Source organism: Monomorium pharaonis, chromosome 7 (assembly GCF_013373865.1).
Source record: "Monomorium pharaonis isolate MP-MQ-018 chromosome 7, ASM1337386v2, whole genome shotgun sequence".
Lineage (NCBI taxonomy): Eukaryota > Metazoa > Arthropoda > Insecta > Hymenoptera > Formicidae > Monomorium > Monomorium pharaonis.
The window spans coordinates 8,829,295-8,845,593 of NC_050473.1; the positions used below are offsets into that span (position 1 = coordinate 8,829,295).

The following is a 16,299-nucleotide window of genomic DNA, read 5'->3' on the forward strand; positions in this document are numbered from 1 at the left end:
TAATTTTCCTCATTTAATTTTCACTTAATTTTAGCTCAGAAAATGTAACGCAAATATATGTATGAGAAACAAATACGTACTGGATCTGTCTATCAAATGAATATTACGTAAATGTCCTTCAAAAAATTTCCAAATTTGTTCATTTGATGAAACATAAATTATAGTATACGAAAATAAAATTTAAAAAATTAATTTAAAACTTGCAAAAAAATTTATAAAAGTTTTACAAAATTCTCCAAACTTTTGGCGAAGTTAATATTTTTTAAAAAATGTATAAAATATCTATCCATTTACTTATATCAGAGACTTATATTTACCAATAGTTATCGTGACGAACACGAGATCAAGTTCAGAATCAGTGAATCACTGAATTCGACGTCTCATATATAAAAAAACAATGGCAACTTTGTATCGGTCCCTAAAACAATTGGGAAGAAGTTTAATCTTGCCGGAATCTAACAGAAACTTATCGTTGTCCGCAACCACACATTTAAAACAGAGTGAGTTTACTATCAGACGCTTGTGGGGAACGCGATCCCATTGCAATCCTAACCTGTACCTAATCTTTCTTTGATACCTCGAATTCATTCGCATTCGATTTTTTAGTAATTGAGAAGAAAGAAGGTAAGGTCTTAACCATCGAAGCTGTAAATGTGCCACAGAAAAAGGAGCATTTATTGTTAAAGTTTCCCTCCAACGCGTGTCCTCTTTGTGCTTCAGGACTTGACGTTAAGCACACTGTAAGTTTCATACTACCAAAGTGAGCGATTTATTATTTAATTATTAACCATTAACTCCTCGTACATTTTACAGGATGTCCTTATTCTAAGTCAGTTTGTACGACCAAACGGAAATATGCTGCCACGCAGGGTAACCGGCTTATGTACCGTGCAGCAGAAAAGAGTTTCCGTTTTGGTGGCTATGGCTCAGAGAGCAGGTTCGTATATAAGTGTCAACTTTTCGGAGCTGACGGTCAATCTATTAGTTCCATTTAATTAAATGTATTTGTTTATATACGAGCTATGTTATTTTGATACTGTGGATTTGTCAATACTTTCTAGTTTTCATAAATTAAAAATCTTATAGGTCAGTAAGATCATGATGTCAGCTCTAAAAACATTAATACATAAAAAAACCATTACATATTATTAAAAGGCGTGTTTCTTTCACACTTCAGAATTAATTAAACTTTTTGTATGGTTCATGTCAAAGATAAGAAGAGAAAAGATAAATTATGCAAAAAGTTGGGTTATGGACTGTGGAAATATAGAATAAACCTAAAGATTTCTGGCAATAACGTTTAATCTACCTTTATTTTTCTAGGCTTGTTACCAAACAAATTTATAGATCGAGATAGGAAGTATGGGCCAGCATGGAAAAGATACAACACATATTTCGACGAGGATACCATACAATACAAATATAAGCGATAATTAAGAAATGTACATATAATATAGAACCAAATAGTATATTTTATTTACTCAGTTGAATACTATTTTTTAATCAAAGGTGTTAATATGTTTCTCTATCTCCTTTACAACAATATATATCTTGAGTTACAGACTTAGAGAATTTCATAAGACACACCAAAATTGTCCTAATTTAAGTCCTTGGCAATAAATAAAGCAATTTATAAAAACATTGCAAGCAGAGAGGAATCTGAGAGCGGTCATCGCGTCGTTTTAGGTGTTTTCATCCATCAGCACTTCTATGTGCACAAAATGTGCACATTGAACTATGTATATAGTCAAATATCTATGAATCCCTTTTCTATGCTATGTTCACGTTTATTTGGTTCTGTTTCATGCTATACCCGTAAATTTTACAATTATATGCATTCATATTTTAGAAGTATAGAAGAGACCCAAAAAGTCATGCACATTACCTAAGGGATTCATAGATATTTGACTACGTAGTTCAATGTGCACATTTTATGCACATAGAGGCGCTGATGGATGAAAACACTTAAAACGACGCGATAACCTTGCTCTTGCAAGTATTGGCAGTGTTCTCATCATTCAACTTTAATAGTATAGTAATATCCAATTTTCCCAACGTTTATTTTATTGTAATTTGTGTATCAAATTTTATTTCGAGATTATTTTACGTACAAATTGTGCGCTATGGAAAGATGGCGCGAGTGTGAATCTCATAGATCGCGTTTTTGATGCGTCACTGCTCTAGCAGCTGATTCGTTAACCTCATCAAAAGGTGCTTTAAATTTGTTTTTTTCTTGAATTTAAATTCGAAACAACGTAAGCAATCGCATTAATGACGTGAAATAGGTACTGAAAACGAGCAACAGCAATCTTCCAAGGTACGCAAAGTATTCTTTATATACTTAGTTTATATGAATATTAAAAGCACTTATTAATTCTGCTATTCTATTCGAATTTCTTATTCTATCGTTTAATTGAATCGATACGATCAAAAAGTTCAAAACAATTTTTTTTGCAGAAAAGATTTTACATTAATGGAAGTCAATTAAGTGTCAAAGAAAAAGGTTTTTAAATAAAGTATTAATAAAATAAAATACGTGCACGTTTCGAGTCAAGTGGACCCGAACAGAACAGAGTAGGGCTAATCTAATCTAATGAATCTGATATCTAATCGAAAAATGATTATAAAACCATAAGACTCTGTTATGTGACAACGTACATGCGTGGAGAATTTAAATTTTATTCCAGAAAAATCATTCCAGGAATTAATAAAAATGGCCACGAGTTTTGTGATACGGAAAGGCCTACGTTCCATTAGCGTTTACTGTTACGCTACATGGAGCAGATCGAAGAACTTGAAGCACGTTGGAGCAGGGATCCTAACGGGGCTCGCGGCATACGGCGTGGGATCCAGGATGACAGTTCTAGCCGCGCAGAATGACCTGCACACCTACATTAAAACCTTTATGGCGGAGCCTATCACGGCCGTCGAGAAATTGCAGAAAAACCAGAACGACATGAAGACGAGGATGGAACTGCTGGTGATGAAGACCCAGGCGAACTTCTGCAAAGCACTTGAGAAGCTGGAGGAGGACAGGAAATTTTTCGAAGTGGATCGCTGGACCAGGAAGGAAGGCGGTGGCGGGGTCACCTGCGTGCTGCAGGATGGCCAGGTGTTCGAAAAGGCTGGCGTCAACGTTTCCGTTGTGACCGGCGCGTTACCGCCGAATGCGATCCAGCAGATGAGAGCGCGCGGCAAGAAGCTGCAGGAAGACATAGAGCTGCCGTTCTTCGCAGCCGGCGTAAGCGCCGTGATTCATCCCCGCAATCCCATGATTCCCACGATACACTTCAATTATCGCTATTTCGAGGTGACGAATCCGGACGGCACGGTTCAGTGGTGGTTCGGCGGTGGCACCGATCTCACCCCGTACTACCTGAACGAGGAGGACGCCAGGCACTTTCACAAAACGCTGAAAAACGCATGCGACAAGCACGATCCCACGTACTACGACCGGTTCAAGAAGTGGTGCGACGACTACTTCAACATCGTGCACCGCAAGGAACGGCGTGGCGTGGGCGGGATATTCTTCGACGACCTCGACACCCCGAGTCAGAACGAGGCGTTCCAGTTCGTCACCTCGTGCACTGAGGCGATCATTCCTTCGTACATTCCCCTAGTAGAGAAACACAAGAACGACGGCTATGGTTATCACGAGAGGCAGTGGCAATTGTTGCGCCGCGGCAGATACGTCGAATTCAACTTGATCTACGATCGCGGCACCAAGTTCGGCTTGTACACGCCCGGCGCGCGATACGAGAGTATACTAATGTCCCTACCGCTGACCGCGAAGTGGGAATACATGCACGAACCCAAGACTGACTCGAGGGAGTCGAAACTTCTGGAGGTGCTGAAAAACCCGAAAGATTGGCTGGGCGAAGCGGACAATGCGAGCGTAGATCTCGAAAAGTAACTTTCAATCAAATTAATGAGAAAAAAAATTACAAGAAGGTAAGGGGTAACAGTGCAAATATAAATTATCTTAGTTCATAAGTAAGATCTAAGATAGAAATATATAAATATATAAATCAGATCGATATTTTGAGAGTCGGATTTGCAGGTGTATAAATTAACTTTTTGTTAGAGACACCGAATGTCAAAGTGTTTTAATATCAATTGAACGTGATGCCTGAAGTGCCAAATATTAGAGAACTATGTATTATAAACAATCGTGATAGAAAATTGAATACAGATTTTGTACAATATACATGTATTAATTAGCAACTGGTCTTGTATACAATCGTACATACATTTATATTTCTTGTGAAAAGAAATCAATATAAAAGTAAAAATAATAATGAAATAAAAGAGAATGTTATATAAAATCTCTCTTAAGCTGCTTTAACGCGCTTAATACGAACTATCACATCCTAAAAAAACTCAAATGAACATTATTTACAATATAGTACCAGGCAAATTGTTGCCAAAAACGAGGTTTTTCGTTAAGATGTATACGTATATATATTTAATTGGAAGTCGGTGATATTCAATTTCATAAATTTAGCTTAGTATTCAGTCTTCAGTTTATAGAAATCCCGTTACTATATCTTTCAATTCTTAGTTAGGCAGTTATATAAAGCAAGTCTTGCTAAAATGAGATGAAATATTCTTTAGCTTCAGAGATCATAGAAAAATGCAGGGATGTCTATAAATATTTATAAAAAATGTATAAAAAATTACGTAAACAATAATATTGCGATTACAACGATATAAAATTGAAATACGATAATTATCAAGTAAATTCCTCGATAAAATTAAGGAGAAATATTTCACAGCCAAAATGATTTTACAATCATATCTCCATGTGATATACATACATATATATATATATATATGCATATTATAAAGAGTATTTGTTCAGGATATGAGGCATAATAATATTGTGAAATTGAGTTAGCTAAATTTAAAAATTAATACTAAGTTTTTGATACTTGAAGACCGATCTTCGTGATGATAAGTCATCAATTTTAAAAAGGTAATTTCAACAAGAAATCGACATGTCAGTTTGACACGTCTTGAGCATCGAATCGAAAGATACTCTTGGATATTCTCTGATTATGTTTCGTTGTGTTAAAGTATTCTCCTTCTCCAATCGGTGCATTTTATTTATATATACGCCATGGTAACGAGTAATACTCTCGGACGTGATAATATTGTAAAGATTATTCAAATCTATTGAATCTAATTTTTTCAACTGATCCAAGTCATTTCAAATGCAGCTTTTGTCATTTATACTAGTTAAAATATACCTATTTTTACCTATTTATATTAGTTAAAAAGAGCTATCAAGCTGATTGAAGACTATTCTGTAGGTAAATAATTTTCATTATGTACAATAATCTTAAATATATAATTGCGTCTCTAAACGCGGCATAAATAGCAAAGAAGACACGAATATTTAATATATCAAGCGCATTGAACACATGATCCTAGTAAAGATTAATTTTGTAAAATACAAAATGTGCTAGTTCCAATATATGCGCAGTCTGTAGAAATTATGCATAAAAATAAATATATCGCTGTGGCAAACGAACGAAGTGTGTGGTCTGTTTTATATATATATATAAATTTTATGTATATATATAATAATATATGTATATTATATATATATAGTAATATAGTTTATATATAAATTATAATTTATATATAAATTATACTTTATGTATAATTATATATATAATTACATATTAAACGCTCGTTTCTTTTTTAACTGGCAAATGGCTCATCGGTTCATCTAAATAAATTTCATTAGCCTCAAATTGTTGTACATCACTCGATTTGGCAGGTTCCGCACATATGCCCATTTCGCTTATTAAATTGAGATTATTAATGTCGCGCGAACTAGACCTACTAATTGACGGAATATCAGCGAGAGAACTGAAGTTCTTCTCTAACAAAAGGTCCTTCGAATCAGGCGCATTAAACACATTGTGATCCACTACATCTGGCAGTTGCGATTCATCACGAGAGTTGTTCTCCTCCGAACTTTTGTTGGAAGTACAATAAATATTTGATAGGGAACAGGCGTAAAAGGTCTCCGCGTGCGGCGTCAACGTACACAGATTATCACTGGTTAAGCTATTTATCTCAAACAACGAACGTTCCGAACGGTTGAACGATTCTTGGGACTCAGGAACTTCTTGCCCACATAGATTCGAACTGGTTGTGCTTTGTACATCTACGAACGATGGTTTCGAGTAATCGCGGTGCTTCAGCGACGTGATGTCGTTCAGCGAATTGCAGTAGCTGTTCATCGATGGTTTCCAACCATCGTGCTCCAACGGTAGACAGTACATGCTGTTGGAGATATACAATCGTCTCATGCCTCTCGACATGATGCGTTCCTCTTCAGTGGCGATCTCGATCTCGTTCACGCTGGGACATCTTTTCCTCGAGAAACACTCCTCCTGTGACATTTCCATGTTCTCGCAGATCTCTGGCAGATTGTGGTCGCTCCGCTCGCTAGTCATCTGCGTGACGGTGTCCATCTCGGAGCTGTATTCCAAGCTGCATTGTTGGGAGACGTTTCGTAAGTGCCACTCCTCGTCCGTCTTCGAAACGTCCGGGTCCGAGTCGTGCGCTATTCGCCTCGGTTGTGGCGTTTCTCTCGCCGTATGGGACGTCGCGACATTAACGACGTGTGGGCTCTCCTGCGCGCTGTTGTTGATCTTCTTGATGCTGTGCATCAGGTTTTCTTGACCGATGACGAAGCGTATCGGGATGTTTCTCTCTTCGGAGATGCTACCGCCACTGTCCGATAGTATATTCACGTTCTTTATGTCGTTTATGGGGTTCAGCTCAACGTGTATATTAGTGTTGTTTACTTTGGCGCTACTGCTCAGAATGCTGCGTTCCAGACTATTATTGATCTTCGTAGGTCGTGGTATGGAGACGCAACTACCGCCATCACTAGTAGCCCCGCCGTCACCCTGCTTCCTTAGGCCAAGATTGTTCTTCTTTGCAGTCGCGTGTCTACGTTGTTTTTTGAAAAATTTCCTGGCGACACCGCTCTGATGAGGATTGTAGAACATCTCAACACAGGCGGACGATGGCTCGGTGTATGTGGTGACGGAATTGTTAGAGCGATACTGATGACGATGCATCACTATTAGATTCGCCGCTTTTGCATTCATAGGAACAACGGCAGGCATGTTCTCCTGATCGGTTGCGAACTCCGTGAGCTTTGAGCTGTTACAGATTTGCTGCGACTGGTTAGTGTTCCTCGACGAAGCGATGGAGTTCGTGTCGGATATCGCTTGGATGGCTTGCGAGTTCGACAATGGCGGGACGAAATTTTGCACCAGTGGCTGCGTCGGAATCGCAGCGTTCGCGTCGCATACGCTTCTGGTGCGGCAGCAACGATTCTTGCGTTTCTCCAACCAGCATCGCATTTTCAGCCACTGGGTCCGTACATCATTACGAGCGATCCCATAAAAGAATAGCACGAATACACCCAGCGAACTTGTGGCAATGGCGTACGTCACGGCGAACACGGTTTCCTCAAATGGCATGGAATTGAACGGTTTGATCGTCACCGTAGCCGCACTACCCCAGGATATCAGATACAACACCAACATTATAACTTGGCCTTTCCACTGTGTGAACTGCGAGTGCTCCGGGTCTTCGATATCGGAGGACACCGTCTGCGTGCTACGCATACTGTTTCTGTCCCCGGAAGGATTCGCGTTCGGCTCCAATAATTCCAGATCCATGTTCTCCGTTGCCTGAGTGCCTTCGGATAATTGTGCGTTCGTATCGACGTTCTGAATCGCGCGTCTGATGAGTAAGAGGAAGATTAGCAGGTACGCTATTAAAATTCCGGACGGTATGAAGAGCGCAGCGAGCGCCGGTCCAGACGTGAGGAAGCAATGGGAATAGCCGGCGTACTCGCGTAGATTGATCGCACCGGATATTCCGCAGATTATCAGGGCCACGCCCCATCCGACCAGATAGAGTCCCAACAATGGCTTGGGTAAAGGCTGATCCGGAAGTTCATCGTCAGGTATCACATCGAGACCTGGTTTCGTTAGTTTCTTGTACATATTGCTGAAACAGGAAAACTTCGATTAATGATTTATCTTCTTTAAATATGTATAATGTACTTACCTGGCGGATACTGCCATCCACAGTAGACAACATAATGACAAATAATGTAAAACGAGTCCGACACCCTGACAAATCTCCATGTGCTCCGTTTGCTGGATGCCAATGCTGTATAAGAATGATAAAAGTGCCATGGCGAACCAAGTATTGACAACGGAATGTTTCGCCTTTTTAGGCATCGTGATAGACATATAGGAAATAATATATGTCACAGACATGATCATCAAACAAGTTATCGTCACGAAACTTCCGATATATATCGCGGGATGCGAATACCTGAATTTCGCTCCATGCAAACTGCAAGAGAATACATTAATAATAGAACGATAATTCAATAAAAATCCGAAGAAAATATTAGAAAAGCCCTGGTGTAGAAAAAAGCTTTATACCTATTTCCGTTCATATCAAAATGCGAAATCTCCTGTAAAAGTCCATAATATCCTAATCTGTCACAATGAAAAACTATCAGATTATTTAATAGATTAGTTAATTGGCATCCGTCACTGGTCCATGCTCCCACATTGTTCAATGTTTCGTCCCATACCACTGGTCTTGGCCTTTTCCCGTTATAATGATACAATGGTGCTTTTAGCATAACGTAAACTGGTTCGGACAGATTTCGTATTGATGTACCAACTGTAAAAGAATTACGCAATTATTTAAAGAGGTCGTAGATAACAGACTTTACATGCTACAGTTATTATACTCACTTAATTTACTGCTGACGATACATGTTGATATATCCATGCTATCATTTACAATGGTTTTAGGAAAGAATCTACTGTCGCTATACATAGATATCATAAGCTGTTGAGCTGTCGCACCGTCTGGCGAGTGTTGTAGTAGAGAGGCGGGTAACTGAATGGAAGCTTCTATCGCCTTATCCTTCGTATTGATCGGCGTCGTCCTATTAATCGTCGTGCAGTGCAGATATCTCGCGTCTGAGTCGGCATTCGTAGCGATATTTGTGTACCATGTACACGTTAATCCGCCGAAACTGTCGCGCTTGACTCGAAACTCTTCCAGAGCCATGTATTTTTTGTGCAACTGTATGGACGGTGTAAATTCCGTAATACGTTCGATCGCTCTGATCAGTCTCGTGCAAGCTTTGAAATTTATTTCCGCCCTCCTTAACATCTCCTTTGGCAGTTTCATCATCGAACTGACGATGTCGATCAGCATAATTCCAAGTTCTTTCTCATCTATTAAAAAGTTTACGTAATTCTCTATAGTCCGTACGATAAAATGGATTTCAACCGGATCCGTTAGCTTCACCGATCCGTTTCCCGTATAATTTTTAAATCTCTTAGCCGTTTCCAGTAGACTGCTTTTCGTCAGGGACAGATTAACCTTCGAAAATTGCTCCAAGATTTTCGTCGTATGAGATATGTACGGACACGCTTCCGTATTTAGATATTCCCACTGACCGCTCGTGTTACAGTGATAAAAAGCTTTTAAAGGTGCTTGCATCAAGCCTGACAGACGACTGCCTTCGCACGGCAGTTCCGCCTTCCATCCTACTATCGTTCTCGGCCACGTGTAAATACCTTTGTTGTTTCTCGTTACTAAAAAGAAGAATTACATGGTTACGCGGTTCTATTATTCTATAATCCTATAAAATTCGATTCATTACCTGCTAAGGGGCAATAACGCGTATGCTCGGATATTACGATGACGCTAACTGCTTTCGACTTGTTACCGTTTACGGAAACTAATAAACAATTCCATTGTCCGTTATGTTCTTCCTTGATCGGGACTATACTGAGAACACTGTGAACATAAACGATATAATAATTACATTTTGTAACATTATTAATAGGGCTCCACTAATCATTTCTTTCTTTTTTTCTTTTTTTTTGCATCATACAAAATATTTTTTAAATATGTGAATATAGTACAAATAAGTTTAATGATACAAATAATATAAAAATTGTGTGTGTGTGCGCGCGCGCACACATACACATACACACACACGTGCATAATATTGGCAATTCTAGTATTAAAGTAATTTAAAAACTCTATGTTACCTGTCAACGATGCCATTGTCCGAAAGATACCTATTGTCGATCTTAATGTTGGGTAAATTCTTCCGCGGATCTTTGTAGGCATTTAAGTCTACGATTTTGGCGGTAGTATTGGGATTCCACAACCAATTCAGCCTGGCGGTCTTGTCCACCGTTATGCTGGGTGCTCTGCACTTCAAGGTAATTGAATCCCCAGCGAAGACCACTTGGTTTTGAACCGGATGAATTTCAATTGCTGGCGTTATCCACTGACATTGAAGCTCCTCTAGAAATTTCAGTTTCTTCAATGGCTGCCCTTTGGTGAGCGCTGGCGATGCACACTTGGGTGTTGGACTGAAATATTAAATCAAACGTATAAAGAACTATCGATGTAAGTAAGCTATGATAGTCAGAGGTACATGATATATGTTACTTTAATTTAATTGAAGAATTGTAGATCCAATTACTAAACCAGTACAGATCACAGTTACACTTCCAAGGATTATTAGACAAGTCCCTGAAACACATAATCAATTGTCGTCAAAATTTTTCTTAGAATTCTTATACACAAAATTTTTCAGAATTTTTATACATAAATGTCAGCATCTTTTACCATTTTTATAACTTAACTTCATAACTTTAAAAAAATTTTTCAGAATTTTTATACAAATTGGAAGACTTCAGAAATACAGAGAAAAAGTCTTTTGTATAATTCTTTGTATATGTAAACTCTAAAATATTTTTAAATTTCCTATTCTATAATTTTCGAAGAAAACTTATAAAATCTAAAGAAGTGTTTTTTTTTTAATTTAAAATATACAAAATTTTTAAAAATAAAAACTTATTAAGAATTTTTTTCACTGGAAAAGAAATAAGTGTAAATTGGTTTTACTCACAGCTGCTTTAACATCTTGAGACCATGAAATATGCCTTCTTTCAAAGTAGTTAAGCTGTTTCCATTTAATTTCCTAAAATGACAGGTATTTGTATAACAAAAAGTATATTTCTATGCAATAATATGCACATAAAAAGCTAATAAAATTAATATCTGTTAGCGTAAATAAATGTAGCTTTAACTTACAAACGATCTAAGGTCAACAAATCATGAAATAAGGATGGCGCCAGGTCAGTAATTTGATTTCCAGACAAATCGCTAGAGCAAAACAAAGCAAAAAAAATACATAAGATGGAAAGAAATATCTTTACAAAAAAACATTTATATGTCAATCTTTCACTCTGGACTTACAGCCTCTTGAGGTTCGACAATTTCTTGAACGCATAGCTGTCTATTGTTGATATCTGGTTCTGGCTTAAATCCCTAAAATAGCAAGGTTTTATGAAATTATAGAAGACTGAGACAAATTAAAAAAGATAATTTCTACTTTATGCATAAGATCTTACAATCGCTCCAAGTTTTCCAAGCCATTGAAACAACCCTCGCCAATAGAATTAATCTTGTTTTTCGATAAATCGAGCCTCCTAAGATTTGTCAGGTTCACAAAAGCATCCGCTTGAATGGCATAAATGGCATTCTTGCTTAAGTCTCTGCAATTGATTCGGCCGTCATTAGAAGTATACAAAAAAAGTACATACAGAAAGAGAGAGAGAGAGAGAGAGAGAGAGAGAGAGAGAAAGAGAGAACCTTACAGTTGTATAAGTTCCACGCTGACTTTGTTGACATCTATATCCTTGACTTCCTCCAAGCGGTCACCACACTTGAGACGCAACCACTCTGCCTGAGCACCAACCGACTTGCACGTACAATGCTGCGGACACACGACCGCGCCGGTCCATGTTGGAAGCGAAAGAATAGCGAACAGGAGAACACTGGCCTTCATGATTAAAAGAGGGTGGCCGTTAATCTAAAAGACAAAAAGTCTGCATCTTGAAACTGAAACTGGATTACCCAACGCGCACTGCTCCACGACCTAAATGTCTCCGAATTGAGACAACGAATAATAGAGACGGTAGGACTTTTTTAACAAAATAAAAAAGTAAAACGGGATAAATACTTTGCCATCGCTCTCGACAGATGTATGCACTGCGAGGACACCGCGGATCTGCTGTTGGAGCTTGCCTATTTTTTCACAACAAAAACGAGAGAGCGAGGAAGAGAAAGAGGGATGTCCCGAGATACTCACGGCCCAATTAAAGGTCGCGGCTCTCACATTGTCGGGCGGAATGGATTTTAAATAGCCACATTTTATTTGCGTAGCCCCCGTCTGTTATTGACGCTGCGGACCAGGATGGACTAGGTAGAGAGGAGAATCTGGAGCACGGAGTTGAGCTCTCTTGTAACGCTATCTGACGAGAGCGGCCGGCACTTGCCGAGGTAATGCGCGGTGTTGTGCTCTTGTGCTAGCGAAATTCAGATTGACTTTTTGTTAACGGGGGATTGTTTTCCCCGAAGGAGACGCGGCCGTACAAACCAGCACAAACGCGACACCCCATTACGTTCGAGCGGCTGCGATTACTCTCGCTTCCACGTTTCGCATTCAAAAGCGATGCGGACGCGCGGTCAACCGCATCGTCGTCGGACATCGGAGACTATCTAGAATATAACCTTTCTAGAAGCGTCGAAACGAAAACGTTCGTTTTGCGTGTGTGAATTGCGAGATACCCGGAGATGTCGATCGAAATTGAATCCGCCGAGTGAGTGAAACGATTTTTGAGTTCGTCAATAAATTGTTCAATAAATATGAATCGTGTAACGTAATTTTCTTGCTTTTCAGCGTGATCCGATTGATACAGCAGTATCTCAAGGAGGCGAACCTCGTGAAGACACTGCAGACTTTACAGGTATTTTCTCTTTGATATTTTAATGAGGTAGATTGTTCTTATCGTTCGCCTTCTGAACAATGTATTTTCTTTGTAGGAAGAAACTGGGGTATCGCTGAATACTGTGGACAGTGTGGATGGATTTGTGGCAGATATAAATAATGGCCATTGGGATACCGTTCTGAAAGCTATACAGTCATTAAAGCTACCTGATAAGAAACTTATAGACTTGTATGAACAGGTAACACATTAATCTATAATGTTTAAAGGCTAAATAAGGCCCACTTAATTAATATTTTTTTAACTATAAAGATATTAAAAATAAATAATGTATTACAGTATATTTTTAGAATTGAAATAAAGTATATTTTAATATCTCAATAAACAGAATTCTTAAAGTAAAATAAATTAAATGGATTTTCAGTTCAGATACTGAATAAGGTTAATGTAATAGTCTTTAATTATTTCAGAAAATTTTGTTGGTTTTTTGATAAATCTGAGTGAAAGATTTGTAATACATTATTATACTTTCTTACAAGATGATATCTATAGAATTTATTATTTAGGTTGTTTTAGAATTAATTGAGCTACGAGAATTAGGTGCTGCACGTTCCTTATTGAGACAGACTGATCCCATGATCATGATGAAGCAACAGGAACCAGAGAGATACATTCACTTAGGTATATATCATATTTGTGTATGTCTTATTTGATCAAAATTTCTTTTTTTATTTTGTAATTGTTGTATAATGTTTTATGTAGAGAATCTACTTGCACGTTCATATTTTGATCCACGTGAGGCGTATCCTGACGGAAGCACAAAGGAGAAACGAAGAGCGTACATAGCCACTGCCCTCGCCGGCGAAGTATCGGTAGTACCATCCAGTAGATTGCTTGCTCTATTGGGACAGGCGCTGAAGTGGCAGCAGCATCAGGGTCTACTACCTCCCGGCACCACGATAGATCTGTTCCGAGGAAAAGCGGCAGTTCGCGATCAGGAGGACGAGAAGTACCCGACGCAACTATCGAAACAAATCAAGTTTGGTCAGAAATCACACGTGGAGTGCGCGCGTTTCTCGCCCGATGGCCAATACCTAGTGACCGGTTCAGTGGACGGTTTTATCGAAGTGTGGAACTTCACAACCGGTAAAATCAGAAAGGACTTAAAATACCAGGCGCAAGACAATTTTATGATGATGGAGCAGGCGGTTCTGTCGATGTCGTTCAGTCGTGACAGTGAGATGCTGGCAGGTGGCGGTCAAGATGGTAAAATTAAGGTCTGGAGGGTACAGAGTGGACAGTGCTTGAGGAGATTCGAGAAGGCGCACTCGAAGGGTGTGACTTGCTTACAGTTTAGCAGAGATAACAGTCAAATATTGTCGACTTCGTTCGATACTACTATAAGGTAAAATAGAAAGAGTTATATTATTTCGAATATCCTCTAAAAATAAGTATAATATTATTAACAGCGATGAATAAATTTCGCAGAATACACGGCCTTAAGTCTGGGAAAACACTCAAGGAATTCCGCGGTCACACCTCGTTTGTCAATGAAGTCGTTTTCTCTGCGGATGGTCACAATATAATTAGGTATTTATCACAAACATTCTTGACAAAAATGGGAAATTAATAATTTATTTTTTTTTGCAAAACGAGAGTCATTCTTTATTTTGTAGCGCATCATCGGACGGAACAGTGAAAATTTGGAGTTTGAAAACCACCGAATGCATAGGCACTTACAAATCGTTAGGAGCTGCTGATCTCACGGTGAACAGCATACATCTTCTTCCTCGAAACCCGGAGCACTTTGTCGTGTGCAATCGTTCTAACACTGTAGTGATTATGAATATGCAAGGACAAATAGTAAGATCGTTTTCCAGTGGTAAACGAGAGGGAGGTGACTTCGTGACTACAGTTGTGAGTCCGCGTGGCGAATTTATCTACTGCGTCGGTGAGGATCTCGTGCTCTACTGTTTCTCCACGTCGTCGGGAAAGCTCGAGAGGACATTGAATGTGAGTAGTTTTTACAATTTCTTCGTTATGACATTTGTTTATCTTGATAAACAACGTCCCGGCCTTTTTAGATACACGAGAAGGATGTCATCGGTTTGGCACATCATCCCCATCAAAATTTGTTATGTTCTTATAGTGAGGATGGTTTGTTGAAACTGTGGAAGCCGTAAATATATATCAAGAAACTTTTATTTCTTTTTATATATGAATGGAGAATGTAAAAAAAATATTGTCTTCGTATATTATAATATAGCATTTTTACAGCGACCATTACTACTTCCCAAAATTCATTTTATTAATTTGATTAGTTATATTATGTAAGATAATCCATTTAGTCTTTTATCATAATACTATCTGGTCAATGTAACAAATACGCACATATACATAATTTCAATACTTTTAAAATGAAAAAGAAATAAGACTGGCTATTTTCTCACCTGAAATGCCGAAATTATAAACTGCTTTTCTTCGCGTTTCTTCAATTTGTTCTATTTCTCGTTAGGAACCGAGCGCGTTAATGAGGAAAGGAAAGAAAGCGTGATTTTTACGGAAAAATCGTCGATATCGCTGAAGCATTCAACGTAACGCGTTCTTCGCGAGCAATAATAGACATTACACGCTCGTCTATATCTGATCGTGCGAACCTAATCGTTATAGCGTCGCCGACGTTAGCCGAGGCAGGTAGATAGGATACGGGGTGGGTGGTTGGCCAGGTTCGAAACTAAGTGCACCTCCTTCTCGGACCTATCTCCCTACACGTCGTCACGTAGCGCGGGCCATTAGCCGGCGCGCGCTTGAACGTAATTGGACCCGAGCAAATAAGCAATCACTATATTTCGGCTCGGCAAATATTATAATAACAGACTGGTAGGGTTAACCGGGTTATCGGTCGTACGATCGGTGGTTGGCTCAGGCGTCTTAGACAGCGCCAAAACCAGCACCGACCTGCTGCTCCTTTTTGCGCGCGTCCGCTTAAGGTCGCTTACCGAAAGCAACCTTTCGTTAATATCTTTATAAAACTTTATGCGCGAAAATGTATCCGGTCGGACGGGACGGCGATTAATCAAGTCGATGCGCAGAACATGGGTCTGATCGAAAATCTTACTTCAAACGGGATCCTCGCTTCTGCTGTCGATGACATAAGGGACCTCGTAATAGTTCTATTTACATTCTATATAAGCAATTCTAATTTTATCTATATACTTGGTTTAATTAAAAATTTTTTTTTTATAAAAGCTGATGAAATTATTTAAGAGAAAAACAGGATTTGTTTTTCATATAAAAACAATTTATTGTTCGTATAAATCTCTTGATGAAACTTACACAAGATTTTTTGTTTTTAATATTAAGTATCTTCACAAGACGATAAAACTTTTGATTTTGTTTGGTAAAGAGAAAAAAA

The 16,299-nt window shown here is 38.6% G+C and overlaps 4 protein-coding genes across 9 annotated transcripts; 3 read left to right on the plus strand and 1 right to left on the minus strand.

The window, feature by feature from the left end:
* Nucleotides 1–252: 252 nt before the first annotated feature.
* Nucleotides 253–1,641, plus strand: LOC105838419 (39S ribosomal protein S18a, mitochondrial). Its single transcript, XM_012683966.3, has 4 exons — nucleotides 253–500; nucleotides 607–740; nucleotides 814–937; nucleotides 1,324–1,641. Exons 1-4 carry the CDS (start codon nucleotides 398–400, stop codon nucleotides 1,431–1,433), a joined length of 471 nt encoding a protein of 156 aa, XP_012539420.1. The 5' UTR covers nucleotides 253–397; the 3' UTR covers nucleotides 1,434–1,641.
* A 320-nt stretch (nucleotides 1,642–1,961) lies between these two features.
* Nucleotides 1,962–4,325, plus strand: LOC105838426 (oxygen-dependent coproporphyrinogen-III oxidase). 3 transcript variants are annotated; one of them, XM_012683979.3, is made up of 2 exons: nucleotides 1,962–2,317; nucleotides 2,458–4,325. In XM_012683979.3, exon 2 carries the CDS (start codon nucleotides 2,714–2,716, stop codon nucleotides 3,911–3,913), a length of 1,200 nt encoding a protein of 399 aa, XP_012539433.2. In that variant the 5' UTR covers nucleotides 1,962–2,317; nucleotides 2,458–2,713; the 3' UTR covers nucleotides 3,914–4,325. The 3 variants fall into 3 exon arrangements, with proteins under 3 accessions (XP_012539433.2, XP_012539434.2, XP_012539432.2); XM_012683980.3 differs by having other exon boundaries at nucleotides 2,688–4,325; XM_012683978.3 differs by having other exon boundaries at nucleotides 1,963–2,317; nucleotides 2,702–4,325.
* On the minus strand, nucleotides 4,194–12,400 carry LOC105838424 (adhesion G protein-coupled receptor A3). 4 transcript variants are annotated; one of them, XM_012683974.3, is made up of 13 exons: nucleotides 12,248–12,400; nucleotides 11,754–11,968; nucleotides 11,508–11,651; nucleotides 11,353–11,424; nucleotides 11,188–11,259; nucleotides 11,003–11,074; nucleotides 10,540–10,623; nucleotides 10,131–10,460; nucleotides 9,737–9,873; nucleotides 8,814–9,668; nucleotides 8,493–8,739; nucleotides 8,107–8,400; nucleotides 5,688–8,046 (listed from the first exon to the last, which is right to left on the minus strand). In XM_012683974.3, exons 2-13 carry the CDS (start codon nucleotides 11,942–11,944, stop codon nucleotides 5,688–5,690), a joined length of 4,857 nt encoding a protein of 1,618 aa, XP_012539428.2. In that variant the 5' UTR covers nucleotides 11,945–11,968; nucleotides 12,248–12,400. The 4 variants fall into 4 exon arrangements, with proteins under 4 accessions (XP_028044868.2, XP_036145260.1, XP_012539428.2 ...); XM_012683975.3 differs by having other exon boundaries at nucleotides 12,119–12,400; XM_028189067.2 differs by having other exon boundaries at nucleotides 4,194–8,046; nucleotides 11,754–12,400.
* Nucleotides 12,401–12,430: 30 nt separating this feature from the next.
* LOC105838425 (WD40 repeat-containing protein SMU1) lies at nucleotides 12,431–16,100 on the plus strand. Its single transcript, XM_012683977.3, has 8 exons — nucleotides 12,431–12,758; nucleotides 12,839–12,905; nucleotides 12,982–13,125; nucleotides 13,451–13,565; nucleotides 13,647–14,289; nucleotides 14,373–14,474; nucleotides 14,561–14,897; nucleotides 14,969–16,100. Exons 1-8 carry the CDS (start codon nucleotides 12,733–12,735, stop codon nucleotides 15,065–15,067), a joined length of 1,533 nt encoding a protein of 510 aa, XP_012539431.1. The 5' UTR covers nucleotides 12,431–12,732; the 3' UTR covers nucleotides 15,068–16,100.
* Nucleotides 16,101–16,299: the final 199 nt, after the last annotated feature.

Bases quoted from the DNA above. Each gene is read 5' to 3' on its own strand.
- LOC105838419 (XM_012683966.3), top strand. From the start codon at position 398: ATGGCAACTTTGTATCGGTCCCTAAAACAATTGGGAAGAAGTTTAATC. The intron at 501-606 runs GTGAGTTTACTA...TCGATTTTTTAG, and splicing joins AACCACACATTTAAAACAGA to TAATTGAGAAGAAAGAAGGT. The intron at 938-1,323 runs GTTCGTATATAA...TTATTTTTCTAG, and splicing joins GGCTATGGCTCAGAGAGCAG to GCTTGTTACCAAACAAATTT.
- LOC105838426 (XM_012683979.3), top strand. From the start codon at position 2,714: ATGGCCACGAGTTTTGTGATACGGAAAGGCCTACGTTCCATTAGCGTT.
- LOC105838424 (XM_028189067.2), bottom strand. From the start codon at position 11,944: ATGAAGGCCAGTGTTCTCCTGTTCGCTATTCTTTCGCTTCCAACATGG. The intron at 11,260-11,352 runs GTAAGTCCAGAG...GTTTTGCTCTAG, and splicing joins TTGTCGAACCTCAAGAGGCT to CGATTTGTCTGGAAATCAAA. The intron at 8,740-8,813 runs GTGAGTATAATA...ATTCTTTTACAG, and splicing joins TATCGTCAGCAGTAAATTAA to TTGGTACATCAATACGAAAT.
- LOC105838425 (XM_012683977.3), top strand. From the start codon at position 12,733: ATGTCGATCGAAATTGAATCCGCCGA. The intron at 12,906-12,981 runs GTATTTTCTCTT...TTTTCTTTGTAG, and splicing joins AGACACTGCAGACTTTACAG to GAAGAAACTGGGGTATCGCT. The intron at 13,566-13,646 runs GTATATATCATA...TGTTTTATGTAG, and splicing joins AGAGAGATACATTCACTTAG to AGAATCTACTTGCACGTTCA.